The sequence below is a fragment of the Lampetra planeri genome, chromosome 58 (assembly GCF_965212315.1).
Source record: "Lampetra planeri chromosome 58, kcLamPlan1.2.h2, whole genome shotgun sequence".
Lineage (NCBI taxonomy): Eukaryota > Metazoa > Chordata > Hyperoartia > Petromyzontiformes > Petromyzontidae > Lampetra > Lampetra planeri.
The window spans coordinates 5,149,724-5,167,876 of NC_136164.1; the positions used below are offsets into that span (position 1 = coordinate 5,149,724).

The 18,153-nt window shown below is 49.0% G+C and overlaps 2 protein-coding genes across 2 annotated transcripts in view; one reads left to right on the plus strand and one right to left on the minus strand.

Annotated features, from left to right (window-relative positions):
* Positions 1–6,449, minus strand: part of LOC144735939 (peripheral myelin protein 22-like) — a 20,837-nt gene extending 14,388 nt beyond the window's left edge. Inside the window, exon 1 of the mRNA XM_078618531.1 lies at positions 6,223–6,449. The gene's annotated coding sequence lies outside the window, so the exon portion shown is untranslated. The remainder of the gene's footprint in view (positions 1–6,222) is intronic.
* Positions 6,450–13,171: 6,722 nt separating this feature from the next.
* Positions 13,172–18,153, plus strand: part of ERCC4 (ERCC excision repair 4, endonuclease catalytic subunit) — a 30,289-nt gene continuing 25,307 nt past the window's right edge. The window contains 3 exon segments of the mRNA XM_078618646.1: positions 13,172–13,431; positions 16,020–16,218; positions 17,406–17,586. Of these exon segments, the coding sequence (XP_078474772.1) occupies positions 16,039–16,218; positions 17,406–17,586 (361 nt within the window). The 5' untranslated portion in view covers positions 13,172–13,431; positions 16,020–16,038.

An 18,153-nucleotide genomic window follows, 5' to 3' on the forward strand; every position in this document is an offset into this window, starting at 1 on the left:
GATGAATACATTTATTCTTGATTTTAAGCTTTCGTGACTGCAGGAATCCATACTCATTGGTTCTTACGGTAAAGTCACGTGGGTAGAAAATTAATAGATCGTCTTCGGGTGAAGACCGTCTGAAGGCAGAGGTCACAACCGGGTACCCGATACCCGTACCCTACCCGATACCCGGCTACCCGTACCCGACCGGGTACGGGTACGGGTAGCCATTTGCGACCCTGATGCGGCCGGGTACGGGTACGGGTAAGGAATCAAAACCCGTTTGCGACCTCTAGTCTGAAGGCTTGTGTTGTCAGCAGCGTTCCTTTCTCACCCAAAGAAAAGCATTGCGGGTAAAGCTCATCCCAATTGGTTGATGCCGGACATTCCACATTCTTATGACGGGGCCCGGCGGGGAGGAAGGAGGTTTGGCAGCATCTATAAAGAACGACCACCAGCTGGTTTGCTCAGTGTTACCAACCTTCAGAGGGGGGATCGAACTCAGGTGAAGAGATCTTGATTTGAACTTTCGTGACTGCAGGAATCCATCACCTGACGACGGACGATTGTGTTGCGACCGAAGCGTCGTGTTCTTTTTATTATTTTAATTATTATTTAAAATGATTTTTCCACCTACGTGACTTTACCGGAAAGAACCAGAGAGTCAGGCGGAGAGGTTAATAGCCCAGCGCCGCTAACTGCTGCGCCACCACTCCACACATGCATTTGTCTCTACTGTCTGTAGACGTGCACACGGTGCAATGTAATACCGCAGATGTAAAATAATACATATCCTTCCCGGGGTGGTGAAACGATCTATTAAGCTATTACAACTTTTTATTTTACAAGGTAAGGCCCCAACTGAGCTTTACGGCGCTTTTACAGAAACGACCTGGCTATCACAAATGATAGCTCAACGAGGTGACTCATCATCGTGTGAAAATGTATAGTAGCCAAAGACTCTAAACGCATGTTTATAAATGTGGAGGGAAAACTGGAGGACCTGGGTAAAAATCCACGCGACCACCGGAAGAGAGAGAAAATGCAAACTCCAAATATACATCGGGCGTCATGGATTTAACCTGCGACATCCTGTCTACCAGGCGAGGTAGTTAACATCTCCTAGCCACCGTGATGATGATGACAGAGAAACACGCAAACTCCAAATATACAGCAGCAGCAGGCGTCAGGGTCGGGATCGAACCCACGACCTCCTGTGTTCCACCAGGCGAGGTAGTCGACATCTCCTAGCCACAGTGATGATGATGAGAGGGAGAGACACGCAAACTCCAAATATACAGCAGCAGGCGTCAGGGTCAGGATTGAACCCACGACCTGTATACCAGGCGAGGTAGTTAACATCTCCTAGCCACCGTGATGATGTTGAGAGAGAGAGAGACACGCAAACTCCAAATATACAGCAGCAGGCGTCAGGGTCAGGATTGAACCCACGACCTCCTGTACACCAGGCGAGGTAGTTAACATCTCGACACCGTGACGTCCCTTTGCCTCACCACAGGCCACCTGCCTGCCAATCGACTTAACCGGTGGTTGAACCCAGAACACAGGTCGCAAACGGGTTTTGATTCCTTACCTGTACCCGTACCCGGCCGCACCAGGGTCGCAAACGGGTACCCGTACCCTACCCGATACCCGGCCGGGTACGGGTAGGGTACGGGTATCGGGTACCCGTTTGCGACCTCTGGGATGAAGCCATGTTGCAGGCGCGGGTGGGTTGATTCTAGGAACTTGAATCGTGAGAAGAGACAAGACGTTGGGAAATGAGTGACAAACGGTGACTCACCAGTGACTCACGACCCGTACCCGGCCGCACCAGGGTCGCAAATGGGTACCCGTACCCGTACCCGGCCGGGTACGGGTAGCCGGGTATCGGGTAGGGTACGGGTATCGGGTACCCGGTTGCGACCTCTGACCCAGAATGATAAAAGGCGCACAGTACAAGGACAATGCACCAACAGAGCATTGAGAGCTCGCGGTGAGCAGCTTACAACAACCTCCCCTTATTCTGGGTTAGTCCCCGTGAAGTTGTTGTTTTTTTTTATCTCCCATCACCTTGATATGCTGTAGCGGCAAAAAAATAAAAAGGTTCCCCAAACGAGAATGTTGCATGACCTCATTTGCACCACCGCTGCTGCTCTGGTGATGAACGAGACAGTTCGTATGTGTACGGACAACTTGATCGCAACCACCTGCCCAGATCAAAAGAGAAAGAAAAAAACACACTCGCCAGCCCCGCGGCTTTCAAAATTGTCTACAAAGGCAATGACAAAGCTCCCCCGTATAGCCTTCGACGGGCTGTCGGGGCAAGAAGTGCTGTCTGCGAGTGGCGGGCATCCCCCAAGTTCTGATGTCGCGGGGTTTCGCACGCGCACGGTACTTGCTCGACGAATCGCATGACAAGGCCGCACTCGTTCCAGGACCCGTAGTTCCAGGGCGCATCGACGCTATCAGCATGTGGCACATTAGGAATGGATCACTCTTTTAAGTATGTCCTTGTGCAGCAAGGGAGTAAAGTGTGCTTTTGTGAAAGTCCTGATGTGCTGTGCAGTGCATCAACGCACGTGTGTACAGCAGCGTGTGATGACCGAGTCGGGCCTGTAGGGGGCTGGCAGGGTTATTGAATGACCACGCGGATATGCCAGCCACGTGGTTAATGGCGGCTCGGGCGCAAGGCTGGTTGTAACACACGCGCTGTTGCATTTTGCAGAGCGACGGTGCTGTTCTTCCCGAGATTAATATTAACCACAATAAATAAATGTGCTTGCCCTCGATTTGGAGCACCTGCCCACGACCCTCATTTCGAGTGTGCAGGCAAACCGGACTCATCAGAGCAAGCGCCGGGGATGGCTTCAACGAACAAGGGTATGATCATTGGTTTTTTGACCCTTCTATCTGGCAACAAAACTGACACATTTTTTACAAGGAGTCATGTTTGCATTGACCACAATACTTGCACCATTGGAACCTCCATTGCCAGTAGCAAAATATGATAATTGATGTTTTACCCTTTTATCTGGCAACAAAACTGACACCTTTTTTACAAGGAGTCATGTTTGCATTGACCACAATACCTGCGGTCGGAATGCAAACCAAACAAGGGTAGTTCAGCATGGGTTGCCTCCGTACGGTGCGAAAGAAGTTCAACGGACACACGATACGTACAACCGCAGCGGGCACTGCACTCATTTGAGGCTGAGCCGACCTAGGGGCTGGGGTAGGGAAACACGACATTCGTCGCTGGTATTTGCTCGTGAGCTGTGGCTAGGAGACGTTGACTACCTCGCCTGGTGTACAGGAGGTCGTGGGTTCGCTCCCGACCCTGACGCCTGCTGCCGTATATTTGGAGTTTGCGTGTCTCTCTCTCATCATCATCATCACGGTGGCTAGGAGATGTTAACTACCTCGCCTGGTGTACAGGAAATCGTGGGTTCGCTCCCGACCCTGACGCCTGCTGGGTATGTGAAATATGCGCGTCTCTCTCTCTCACACAGCGTGGCCGCGTGGATTTTTCTCGTGTTTCCCTCCCCCCCTCAAACATTTAGAATCGGCGTCACGCCTTCACGGTACACGTTTGGCTCGCTGCGATAACTTTCCACACACGATGACAATGACGACGACGATGACGAAAAAGTCCATGATGAGCTTCATAATTCTTGATGAGATCATGGGTCGCTTCTGAAAGAATAAAAGTTCCCCGAAGCTCATTCGGGGGGGGGGGGGGGGGCTTTAGCTGGCAAAATAAATCGTGAGAAGTTTAAACGAGTTTTTTTTATTGTTTCAATAGTTTTAACTCTCTTGATTCAAAACACATGGCCACAGAAGCTGGAATGTGCGAGGCACCGTTTCAAACCAAATTATTTGTTTCCCCCCCTTTATTTAAATAAAGTGGGGGATAATAAAACCACAATCCACGAAACACACCGAGCTAACCACCACCAACAACAACAACACCACCAACAACAACACCACCAACAACAACACCAACAACAACACCACCAACAACAACAACACCACCAACAACAACACCACCACCACCAACAACACCAACAACACCAACAACACCACCAACAACAACACCACCAACAACAACAACACCAACAACAACAACAACACCACCAACAACACCACCAACAACAACAACAACACCACCAACAACACCACCAACAACAACAACAACACCAACAACAACACACCACCAACAACAACAACACCACCAACAACACCACCAACAACAACAACAACACCAACAACAACACCACCAACAACAACAACACCACCACCAACAACAACAACACCACCAACAACACCACCAACAACAACACCAACAACAACACCACCAACAACAACAACACCAACAACACCACCACCAACAACAACAACACCACCAACAACACCACCAACAACACCACCAACAACACCACCAACAACAACACCACCACCACCAACAACAACAACAACACCACCAACAACAACAACACCACCACCAACAACACCACCACCAACACCACCAACAACACCACCAACAACAACAACACCACCAACAACAACAACAACACCACCAACAACAACAACACCACCAACACCACCAACAACACCACCAACAACAACAACACCACCAACAACAACACCACCAACACCACCAACACCACCACCACCACCAACAACAACACCAACAACAACACCACCACCAACAACACCACCACCAACAACAACACCACCACCAACACCACCAACAACAACACCACCAACAACAACACCAACAACAACACCACCACCAACAACACCACCACCAACAACAACACCAACAACAACAACACCACCAACACCACCACCAACAACAACACCAACAACAACAACACCAACAACAACAACAAACAGCGCCTCCTTGTCACTAAGAGCGAGTGAAGCAGCAGCATCGGAGGGTGGGGGAGAGGCAGACACAGACAGACACAGAGACAGACAGACACAGAGACACAGAGATAGACACAGAGACACAGACACAGACAGACACAGACACAGACAGACAGAGATAGATACAGACAGAGACACAGACAGAGACAGACAGACACAGACAGAGACACAGAGAAAGACACAGACACACAGACACAGAGACACAGACAGAGACAGACAGAGAGAAACAGACAGACACAGACACAGAGAGACACAGACAGACACAGACACACAGAGACATACACAGACACAGATAAACACAGACAGACATTTCAAGCGATACCCCATTCCGTGCGAACACCACCAACCAACCGCCACCAGACGTCTGCCGAGCAACAACAACAACAACCAAACAACAACAAACAAACAGAACCACGTGGAGTCTCCCGCCTCCAACTTCCACCTCCACCCACCGGCTTGCTGCACCTCGCTCACTCCCTCGCTCGCTCCCTCGCTCGCTCCCTCGCTCGCTCTCTCGCTCGCTCTCTCGCTCGCTCTCTCGCTCGCTCTCTCGCTCGCTCTCTCGCTCGCTCTCTCGCTCGCTCTCTCGCTCGCTCTCTCGGTCGCTCTTTCGCTCGCTCTCTCGCTCGCTCTCTCGCTCGCTCTCTCGCTCGCTCTCTCGCTCGCTCTCTCGCTCTCTCGCTCGCTCTCCTCGCTCTCTCGCTCGCTCTCTCGCTCTCTCGCTCGCTCTCTCGCTCTCTCGCTCGCTCTCTCGCTCGCTCTCTCGGTCGCTCTTTCGCTCGCTCTCTCGCTCGCTCTCTCGGTCGCTCTTTCGCTCGCTCTCTCGCTCGCTCTCTCGCTCACTCTCTCGCTCACTCTCTCGCTCGCTCTCTCGCTCACTCTCTCGCTCACTCTCTCGCTCACTCTTTCGCTCACTCTCTCGCTCACTCTCTCGCTCGCTCTGTCGCCCACTCTCTCGCTCACTCTCTCGCTCACTCTTTCGCTCACTCTCTCGCTCACTCTCTCGCTCGCTCTGTCGCCCACTCTCTCGCTCGCTCTCTCGCTCACTCTCTCGCTCGCTCTCTCGCTCACTCTCTCGGTCACTCTCTCGCTCACTCTCTCGCTCACTCTCTCGCTCACTCTCTCGGTCACTCTCTCGCTCTGCACGCAGCCCTTCTCGCAGTCCGACGGCCTCCGACGTGTAGCTCACATCAGCATGCAGAGCTCCCCGTCATCTGCCACCGAGCACACGGCCTCCTCCATCGCCACCCCCCTCTCTCCCTACTCCATGTCTATGTCCCCCCCTGCTCTCTACAAACATATTTTTACCTTTCTGTCGACTCGGTGGTGGGACGAGAGGCGTCGTTCCTCCCAGACGCCGTCTCTCTCTCTCGCCCCGCTCCGTGAGTCGCGTCTTAAGTCGCCGTGTGGAGGTGGAGGAGGAGGTGGAGGAGCCGGGAGGCTGCGCTGCCGCGTGTGTGTGGGGGGGTGTGGGAAGCCGCTGTGTGGGAGAGCTTCACTTTGGCGCCCACAGGAGAGAGGAGGGAGGGGAGAGAGAGGGAGAGCGAGCGAGCGAGAGGGGTGGGAGGTACATAAAGGAAAGCAAAAAAAAACTTTTAAAAAACGAAAAGAGAGATGGGAGAGAGAGATGGGAGAGTGAGAAGGGCTGCGTGCAGAACGAGAGAGTGTGCGAGAGAGCGAGCGAGAGAGTGAGCGAAAGAGTGAGCGAGAGAGTGAGCGAGAGGCAGGGGTTTACATAAAGCAAAGTTTAAAAATGTTTTAAAAAAATGACGAACGAAGCAAAGTGCCGAATACACCGAGCATCTTCTTGTTTCCACTGATCGTAAAAAAAGAATGGAAAAGAGAGGGAGAGAGGAAGAGAGAAAGGGAGAGAGAGTTGGCTGTTGCGGAATTGAGGGTTTTTTTACGTTTCTGCAAAACGCCTCTACGGACTCCACCCATCCGCTACGATTTTCCTGCCCCCACCCCCCCATCTCTCTCTCTTCCTCTCACTGTGGCCTCTCTCTCTTTTTTTACGATCAGTGGAAACAAGAAGATGCTCGGTGTATTCGGCACTTTGCTTCGTTCGTCATTCGTAATTTTTTTTTATTTACATTTTTAAACTTTGCTTTATGTAAAACCCCCACCTCTCGCTCACTCTCTCGGTCACTCTCATTTGAGGCCGAGTCGACCTAGGGGAGGCCCAGGACCGGTTCAGATAATCGTCACTGCTGTAGGCCGTGAGTGAGAATCGAACCCGGGTCGCCGGGTTCGTAGCGCAGCGCAGCGCAAACCACTACACCACCGCTACGTGACCCCACACACACTCAGACAACAACAACAACAACCGCCATTCGCCACTAAGTGGCGGTGACGTCACCACGACGCTTGTGCCAGGCCATGTGCACCTTGAGGCCACGTGAAGTGTCGAACGCCCGCTGGCAGGAGGTCACGGGGCAGACCCAGGTGCCACGGGTCGACTTAGTGAGATGACCGGCCGATGCACCACCTGTGCCCCCTACTGTGCCAGGCTAGGTGCACCAGGAGGTCACGGGGCAGACCCAGCAGGTGCCACGTGTCGACTGACTGAGATGACGGAGATGACAGACACACAATCAGACACACTCAGACACACACACACTCAGACACACACACGCAGACACACAATTAGACACACAGACACACACACTCAGACACACAGAGACACACACAGACACACACACACGCAGCTCTACACACAGAGGTCCTCACAGCAAGCACTTCCAAAGCCACGTGTTGCGCCGGCAGAAGAGGAAGTCGTGGTCAAACAGAAACCGATTTTTTTACAAATTTCATTTCAAATAAAACCGACAACACCCCACCCTCTCACCCCACCCTCTCGAGCCCGAAATGAATCGATCATTGATCCACGTGCAATGCTGCGCCGCCACGTTCGCCCAGCGATCGTTCGCTTGCTCTCGTATTTTTTGTTATTTTTTATAATATAATATGGTATTGTCATCAGTATGGCATAAGTATACCAAGTTTGCAGTCGATACCACATTGGGAAGTGGGTTAAAATTTAGTTGCAAGATTTGAGGATACAACAACAGACAGAGTGAGTTAGTAGCGTGTAAAAAGAATGTTTAAAAAAATATTTTTTTATTATATAAAATAGTATTGTCATCAGTATGGCATAAGTATACCAATCTTAATTTTGGAGCTTTCGTGACTGCAGGAAATATTTTTTGGTTCTTTCGGTAAAGTCACGTATGAAGATAAAATAATAAATTAAATACTAGCATACTACGACGTTTCGATTGCAACACAAGCAATCGTCATCAGGTATAAAAGAAATAGCAACAAAAATCTAACCAGAAAACTATAGGCAGACATATAAGCAGACAGACATCACAAAGATACACACAGAGAGAACACTATCACATTGGTAAGTGGGTTAAAATTGAGTTACAAGATTTGAGGATACGACAACATCAACAGACAGAGTGAGTTAAATAAAAGCGTGTAGTAAAAAACAACACAAGGGTGGATTACTCGTTAATTGCAAGCAATGTTATTAATACACCATTGGAACCTCATTTGCCAGTAACAAAATATGATAATTGTTTTTTTACCCTTTTATCTGGCAACAAAACTGACGCGTTTTTTTTTTACAAGGAGTCATGTTTGCATTGACCACAATACCTGCAGTCGGAATGCAAACAAAAGGGTAAAAAACCAATTATCATATTTTGTTACTGGCAAATGAGGTTCCAATGGTGTAAATGCTTAATCGAGCTCTCACACTCTGATGGTGCATTCACTGCATTGTCTTTGAGTTGTGCGCCTTTTGGCGTCATCTGGTCCAACACCATGTGAGACTAGGCTCTAAGGAAAGCTGTCTCGGGTGTGGACCAATCAACTTCAAGGACAGTGCATACATTATCAGTTATGTTTTTTTTTGCATTCTGACTGCAGGTATTGTGGTCAATGCAAACATGACTCCTTGTAAAAAAAAGGTGTCAGTTTTGTTGCCAGATAAAAGGGTAAAAAACCAATTATCAAATTTTGTTACTGGCAAAGGAGGTTCCAATGGTGTAAATGCTTGCCCCGAGCTCTCATACTCTGATGGTTCATTGTCCTTGAGTTGTGCGCCTTTTGGCGTCATCTGGTCCAACACCATGTGAGACTAGGCTCTAAAGAAAGCTGTCTCGGGTGTGGACCAATCAACTTCAAGGACAGTGCATACATTATCAGAGTTGTGTTTTTTGTTTGCATTCCGACCGCAGGTATTGTGGTCAATGCAAACATGACTCCTTGTAAAAAAAGGTGTCAGTTTTGTTGCCAGATAAAAGGGTAAAAAAACAATTGTAATATTTTGTTACTGGCAAAGGAGGTTCCAATTGTGTAAATGCTTGCCCCGAGCTCTCATACTCTGATGGTTCATTGTCCTTGAGTTGTGCCCCTTTTGGCGTCATCTGGTCCAACACCATGTGAGACTAGGCTCTAAGAAAAGCTGTCTCGGGTGTGGACCAATCAATTTCAAGGACAGTGCGTACATTATCAGAGTTATGTTTTTTTTTGCATTCCGACCGCAGGTATTGTGGTCTATGCAAACATGACTCCTTGTAAAAAAAGTTGTCAGTTTTGTTGCCAGATAAAAGGGTAAAAAAACAATTGTAATATTTTGTTACTGGCAAATGAGTTTCCAATGGTGATGTTGTTGTTGTTGTTATTGCTTTCTAACGGCAACTATAACAGCATGGGGACTCTCATGACTCTGCGTGCTAACGTGAACATTTCTAGCACTTCGAGAAGCTTACTTCAGGATTCATCTTCTTGGTTCTTTCGGTAAAAACAAGAACAGGTCTGTCGGGAAGACAGCGTCTGAACTTCAGACGCTGTCTTCCCGACAGACCTGTTCTTCACCTGAGGACGGCTGCTTGCGTTGTGGCCGAAACGTCGTGAGAATTGTATTTTATTACGTTTTATTTTTATTATTTTATTATGTTTTATTTTTATTATTTTATTACGTTTTATTTTTATTATTTTATTAGGTTTTATTTTTATTATTTTATTATGTTTTATTTTTATTATTTTATTACGTTTTATTTTTATTATTTTATTACGTTTTATTTTTATTATTTTATTATTTCCCTTCTACGTGACTTTACCGAAAGAACCAAGAAGATGAATCCCTGCTGCAGTCACGAAAGCTTTAAATCGAAAATTACTTCAGGATAGTTGTTGTTGTTGTTTGTGTGTGTTTAGTTTGTTGTCCTCCCCGCACGGTTGGCTACGTACGGCACATGACTGGAACGCAAATCGATCGTTCAGTTAACGATCATCTGCGTGTATTACATACGTATCTCACAAAGGTCGTGTCTCTCCCCTGGGTCGGCTCGGCCCTCAAATGAGTTAGCGCCGGGGGAGACAAAGGCGGCCGGGCGTGGGTTTTCACGCTCAGCACTTGCTCCGCCAGTCCGCGATGGGCTACACGGGGAACCTTTGTCTCCGTGCCGAGTCTGGAAATCAACAAGAGCATTCCCATCTGCGTTCAATTGTGCGGCATTCCTCTGCGTCTGGTTTGTACAGCAAGACCACGCGCGGCTAGACATTAGCACCCCCACTTCCCTGCCCTAGAATTCCCTTTCCCACCACTTCTCTGCCCCCCCCACTCCCCCCCACTGCAGTGCCCCCCTTCCCTGCCCCTCCCCCACTGCCCCCCCCCACTTCCCTGCCCCAGAATTCCCTTTTCCACCACTTCTCTGCCCCCCCCACTCCCCCCCACTGCATTGCCCCCCTTCCCTGCCCCCCCCCCACTGCCCCCCCCCACTTCCCTGCCCCAGAATTCCCTTTTCCAGCACTTCTCTGCCCCCCCCACTCCCCCCCACTGCAGTGCCCCCCTTCCCTGCCCCCCCCCCCCACTGCCCCCCCCCCACTTCCCTGCCCCAGAATTCCCTTTTCCACCACTTATCTGCCCCCCCCACTCCCCCCCACTGCATTGCCCCCCTTCCCTGCCCCCCCCCCCCCCACTGCCCCCCCACTTCCCTGCCCCAGAATTCCCTTTTCCACCACTTCTCTGCCCCCCCCCACTCCCCCCCACTGCATTGCCCCCCTTCCCTGCCCCCCCCCCCCCACTGCCCCCCCCCCCACTTCCCTGCCCCAGAATTCCCTTTTCCACCACTTCTCTGCCCCCCCCCACTCCCCCCACTGCAGTGCCCCCCTTCCCTGCCCCCCCCCCCACTGCCCCCCCCCCACTTCCCTGCCCCAGAATTCCCTTTTCCACCACTTCTCTGCCCCCCCCACTACCCCCCCCCCCCACTGCAGTGCCCCCCTTCCCTGCCCCCCCCCCACTGCCCCCCCCCCCACTTCCCTGCCCCAGAATTCCCTTTTCCACCACTTCTCTGCCCCCCCCCCACTACCCCCCCACTGCAGTGCCCCCCTTCCCTGCCCCCCCCCCCCCACTGCCCCCCCCCCACTTCCCTGACCCAGAATTCCCTTTTCCACCACTTCTCTGCCCCCCCCACTACCCCCCACTGCAGTGCCGCCCCCCCCCCCCCACTGCCCCCCCCCCCCCCACTTTCCTGCCTCACACTTGCTGACGATTCTGAACCTGGTAGGACCCCCCCTGATGATTCTGAGCCACGCAATACGTTGGGGTCGTCCATAAATGACGTCACGCGATTTTGGACGATTTTTGACCCCCCCCCCCATCGTCACAAAAAGTCAGACCCCCCCCCCTAAAATATGACGTCACAAAGCTCTGCCCCCCCCCCCAAACCCATATTTCAATTTTGAAAATGTTAAATTTCGATTTGAAGCTTTCGTGACTGCAGGGATTCATCTTCTTGGTTCTTTCGGTAAAGTCACGTAGAAGGGAAATAATAAAATAATAAAAATAAAACATACTTTATTATTTTATTACTTCCCTTCTACGTGACTTTACCGAAAGAACCAAGAAGAAGAAAAATTTTAAAATGTTGTAGGCGAAAACACGTATTAAAAAGGCGTTGGAAAGCTGAAATTTAGCATAAAATTAACTTGAAAATATTCATCTCCCAACTAAAACTGCAGATGTTCAGAATATTATATTGAAATTATCTTATGATTATAAAATATAAAAAGTAATTAAGACTACTAAAAAAAATACTTGAAACTTTGTAGTAGAACGAAGCAAAATGGATACTACACTTATAACAATCACATATTCATTCCACAGAATGAAAATCCCTGGTAGAATAATTAGAATCAAAATGTTTAATAACAATCATTCAAAAAAAATTCGAAATGTATGCTTCTCCATTTTCCAATGGAGAAGCAAAATGAAACCCCCCTAAAAATAAATCATGCTTCAAATCGCTTTCAACTATTGTCACTGTTATTCTTAGGTTTTTTCGGTAAAGTCACGTAGGTAAAACATCAAAATTAATGAAAATAAAATAAAAACAAAAATCACGACGTTTCGGAGGCAACACAAGTCTCCGTCATCAGGTGGGACCGTCACAGCCGAATTAGCTGCATCAAGTGAGGCAATGATTCAAAAAGTAATTCGGCTGTGACGGTCCCACCTGATGACGGAGACTTGTGTTGCCTCCGAAACGTCGTGATTTTTGTTTTTATTTTATTTTCATTAATTTTGATGTTTTACCTACATGGTGACTTTACCGAAAAAAACCTACGAATATGATTCCTTGCAGTCACGAAAGCTTCAAATCTAGAATTATTGTCATTGTAGTGCGTATTTAATGTATCGCTGCACCATTGTTGTTGTTGTTATCTCTGCACAATCGTTGTTGTTGTTGTTGTTGTTATCTCTGCACCATTGTTGTTGTTATCTCTACACCATTGTTGTTGTTGTTATCTCTGCACAATCGTTGTTGTTGTTGTTATCTCTGCACCATTGTTGTTGTTATCTCTACACCATTGTTGTTGTTGTTATCTCTGCACCATTGTTGTTGTTATCTCTACACCATTGTTGTTGTTGTTATCTCTGCACCATTGTTGTTGTTATCTCTGCACCATTGTTGTTGTTATCTCTGCACCATTGTTGTTGTTGTTATCTCTGCACCATTGTTGTTGTTATCTCTGCACCATTGTTGTTGTTATCTCTGCACCATTGTTGTTGTTGTTGTTATCTCTGCACCATTGTTGTTGTTGTTGTTATCTCGGCACCACCGTTGCCATGGTCACCCTGAACCACAACCGCCCCCTGCCGCTTGACCCGAGGGGGGCCTTTATCGCCCCGCCCCCTCCCGAATCCTCCCTCGCGATTGGCCAGCTGCGCGGGTGACGTCACGCCGACCCCGGAAGTGACCGTGGCGGCAAAGCCACGCGCGTCTCTCTCCCTGCAGATAATTTTATTTTATTTAAATCGAAAACTAATTTGATTTGTTTCGTTAACCACCAATTATCTTTATTATTATTCATTATTATCTTTCTCCAATGTTCCTAATAGCTCGTCGATTGCTCGCTTCCTTTTGTTTCAACGCTTCAGTTCGGCCACCACGTACAGTTATTGTTGTTGATTTTTTTTTAATCGGCGGCTAACACAAACAAGTAAGCCGAGGCTGGGTTGTGTGTAGTGGTGAGTGTAGTGGTGAGTGTTGTGGTGAGTGTACTGGTGGTGAGTGTTGTGGTGAGTGTAGTGGTGAGTGTGCTAGTGGTGAGTGTGCTAGTGGTGAGTGTAGTGGTGAGTGTGCTAGTGGTGAGTGTAGTGGTGAGTGTACTAGTGGTGAGTGTAGTAGTGGTGAGTGTACTAGTGGTGAGTGTGGTAGTGGTTAGTGTACTAGTGATGAGTGTAGTGGTGAGTGTAGTGATGAGTGTAGTGGTGAGTGTACTAGTGGTGAGTGTAGTGGTGAGTGTAATAGTGGTGAGTGTGCTAGTGGTGAGTGTACTAGTGATGAGTGTAGTGGTGAGTGTGCTAGTGGTGAGTGTACTAGTGGTGAGTGTGCTAGTGGTGAGTGTACTAGTGGTGAGTGTTGTGGTGAGTGTAGTGGTGAGTGTACTAGTGGTGAGTGTTGTAGTGAGTGTAGTAGTGGTGAGTGTACTAGTGGTGAGTGTAGTGGTGAGTGTGCTAGTGGTGAGTGTAGTGGTGAGTGTAGTGGTGAGTGTGCTAGTGGTGAGTGTAGTGGTGAGTGTACTTGTGGTGAGTGTGCTAGTGGTGAGTGTAGTGGTGAGTGTACTAGTGGTGAGTGTAGTAGTGGTGAGTGTAGTGGTGAGTGTGCTAGTGAGTGTGCTAGTGGTGAGTGTAGTAGTGGTGAGTGTAGTAGTGGTGAGTGTAGTGAGTGTGCTAGTGGTGAGTGTACTAGTGGTAAGTGTATTTCATCCTGATGACGATCGCTTGTGTTGTGATCGAAACGTCATAGTTTGTTTATTTTAAATTTACAATTTGTATTAATTTGTACCAATCTACGTGGCTTTACCGATAGACCCAAAGAATATTGTCTTGTGTTGCTCGCTTATGATGATAGGGCTTTATCTTCCATTGTTAACATCGTTGTTTTCATTTATCTTGCATTGCTATTTATTCATCTGATTTATTTTGCGTTGTTTATCATCATTTATGTTTATCTTATGCATTATCGAATAATCATTATGATGATAATAATGATCTTCTTGGTTCTCTCGGTAAAGTCACGCATTTATATTTATTATGTTTTATTTTTATTATTTTATTACTTCCATTCTACGTGACTTTACCGAAAGAACCCAGAAGATGAATCCCTGCAGTCACGAAAGCTTTAAATCGAAAGATAATAATGATCATTGTGGAGCGGTGGCGCAGTGGTTAGCGTAGCGGGTGAGGCCGTGCCTCGCTGCCACGTTTATGTCTCTTCTGTGAACCGGCCCACGTGGTCTTGATTCAATCATCGAGTGAAATGCGGTGGGACGCGTGGGTCACGTGATGGCAGGATTTGTGTGTTGTCCTTCCCCCAGCACCCCAGATTATCACGGTTGGCTACGTACGGTGCTAAAGAAGTCCTTCATACACGCATACATAGACTCACACGGAGACCCATAGACTCACACATAGATCCATAGACTCGCACAGAGACCCATAGACTCACACAGAGACCCACAGACTCACACAGAGACCCATAGACTCACACAGAGACCCATAGACTCACACAGAGACCCATAGACTCACGCAGAGACCCATAGACTCCTCACAGAGACCCACAGACTCGCACAGAGACCCATAGACTCCTCACAGAGACCCACAGACTCGCACAGAGACCCATAGACTCCTCACAGAGACCCACAGACTCGCACAGTGATGTTGTCAACCGATTATCGCGGTCATTTCAACATACAACACACTCAACACACTCCGATTTCCATCGGGCCGGTCAAACGGTTGGCCAACACTTGCACGCAACGAATCCTTGCATTTTTTTTCTCACAAAAACAACTTGCAAATATGCAAACGGGTTTTATTCTGACATCTAGCGGTCGGCTGACCGTACCGCTATCACTCGGTAAAGTCACGTTTAAATATAAAATAATAAATTAAATAATAGCATACTACGACGTTTCGATTGCAACACTGCTCTGTCTGTGTGTCTCCGTTCCTCGTGTTTGTGTTTTGCCTCTCTTTGGAATTTTCACACTTAAAGTCTAACTTGGCAATCTTTGAAATACGTAATCAACCGGGCTATGCGTTAATTGTGTGTTGACCGACTCTCTGTGTTGCATTACATTACATTTCGATATTTTGCTAGGTTATTTAATTTTAGTGTGTCTTTCTCCTGATTTTCAAGCTTGCGTGTACCGTACCACGTCGTCGTCCACTCATTGACATGCTAATTTTTTCTCTGCCCCCTCCCTCTCTCCGCCCCCGCCCCCTCTCTATATTTAAGGCCTCGTCACAGAGACGATCTTTCTCTTTGTGCTGATACGTGTTCTCTCTCTCTCTGTGTCTTTGTGATGTCTGTCTGCTTGTGTGTCTGTCTATAGTTTTCTGGTTAGATTTTTGTTGCTATTTCTGTTATACCTGATGACGATTGCTTGTGTTGCAATCGAAACGTCGTAGTATGCTATTATTTAATTTATTATTTTATCTTTATACGTGACTTTACCGAAAGAACCAAAGAATTAATCAAAACCCGTTTGCGACCTCTGGCACGTGCCCCCCCCCCCCCCAGCCCGCACCCCGTTGCGGGCATGGAGATGGGAGCGCTACTGGAGCACGAGCGGCAGATAGCGCAGGAGGTGATGGCGGAGGACGGTCTGGTGGTGACGGCGCGCGGGATGGGCGCCGACCGCTTGCTGCTGCACCTCATCGCTCTGCACTGCGAGCCCGGTGCCCTCCTCGTCGTGATCAACACCTCGCCCGCCGAGGAGGTGGGCTGGGCGGGGTGGGGGGGGGCTCCTGCCTCGGTAGGAAGAGCGGTGGTGGGGGAGTAAGCGGGGAAGATGCCGATGACGATGATGATGATGATAATTAATTAACACGTTCCATCGGAGTGGGCAGGTAGGAACTTGGTTGGACGGCGCATTCGTGCGATCCGTGTCACCCGGCGCAAGCTGGGTGGGGCGGCGCGTCACGTGGTGCCGAGCCCGTCCGAAGTACTCTATGAAATACAAATCGAGGGCGTGGCTATGCACGACAGACAAATAATCCCTGGTGGGCAGTGCGGAACTGTTGTTCCTACCTGTATTATTATTGTTGTGCACTGATGCTGCTGCTGCTGTTGTTGTTGATGGTGGATGTGCTTGTTGTTCGTGGTGCCGGTGGCGGTGATCGTGGTGCTGCTGATGATGGTGGAAATGCTCGTGATCGCGGTGAAAGATGTGAGCCCAGTAGGAACATGACAATGCTGATGGTAATTTTTGATGATGATGATGCGTACGGTGCGAGAAAATGATGCTGATTATTAGTGCTGATGATGAAGCTGCTGCTGCTAGTGCTGATAATTCACTGGTCAACACACTTTTTGTGGCATAAGGTATTCCAACGGTTTGAAGGTGCTGATTCCAAATCTGGCATCAGTTTTTGTCTATCACATCAGGTTTTTGAGATATCAAATTTTGCATTTTCAATAAAAACTGCAGAAGAAAAATATTAAATAAATGTGTATATCTACGTAAAATGATATTATAAACACACTATTCTAAAAATACAGCACCATATTTTAACACTAAAGCATTCACTGACTCGCAACAACTTGCAATCATAAGTGACAGAGTTAATTTCGGGTAAAATCAATGAAAATGGGGTATGCCGATAGCATAAAAATGAGATGTGATAGAGCAAATCTGAGATCAGACTTGGAATCAGCACCCTGAAATTAGTCTAAAACAGCTGCAAAAGTCCAGGCCAGAAAAAAAATGTTTTTTTTTTTGTTGACAGTCCTCTTGATGCCGACAACGCTGACGACGATGGTAATGGCGGTGCAGTTGCTGTTCCCGCTTGCTGGTGGCGTTGTTGATAATGATGCCGTTGATCATGATGCGAACGGCAATAATAACACTCGCCGATGGTGACGATGACTGCGGCGGCGTCGGCGGCGTTGACCATCTCTCCACAGGAGCACTTCATCGAAGAGTTGCGTAGGGCGGGCGTGACGCACCTGCCCCGCGTCATCACTAACGAGGTGAGCGGGCCGGAGCGCCAGGACGTGTACCTTCAGGGCGGCGCCTTCTTCATCACCAGCCGCATCCTCGTCGTCGACTTCCTCACGGACCGCATCCCCGCTCACCTCATCACAGGCGAGGCTTCGAGAGATCGCTGCGGGGCCCGTTGGTGGCAGCCGGTCGTCTGGGTCACAGGCCGTGTCTTCGCGACGTATCGTTACGCTCGTGCAGAGGTCGCAACCGGGTACCCGATACCCGTACCCTACCCGATACCCGGCTACCCGTATTACCCGGCCGGGTACGGGTAGCCGTTTGCGACCCTGGTGCGGCCGGGTACGGGTAGGCCGTGAGTCACTGGTGAGTCACCGTTTGTCACTCGTTTCCCAACGTCTTGTCTCTTCTCACAATTCAAGTTCCTAGAATCAACCCACCCGCGCCTGCAACATGGCTTCATCCCAGAGGTCGCAATCAGGTACCCGATACCCGTACCCTACCCTATACCTGGCCGGGTACGGGTAGGGTACGGGTACGGCCGGGTACGGGTACCCGGTTGCGACCCTGGTGCGGACGGGTACGGGTACGGGTAGGCCGTGAGTCACTGCTGAGTAACCGTTTATCACTCATTTCGGGTAGAGTACGGGTAGGGAACGGCTACCCGTACCCGGCTGGGTATGGATACGGGTACCCATTTGCGACCCTGGT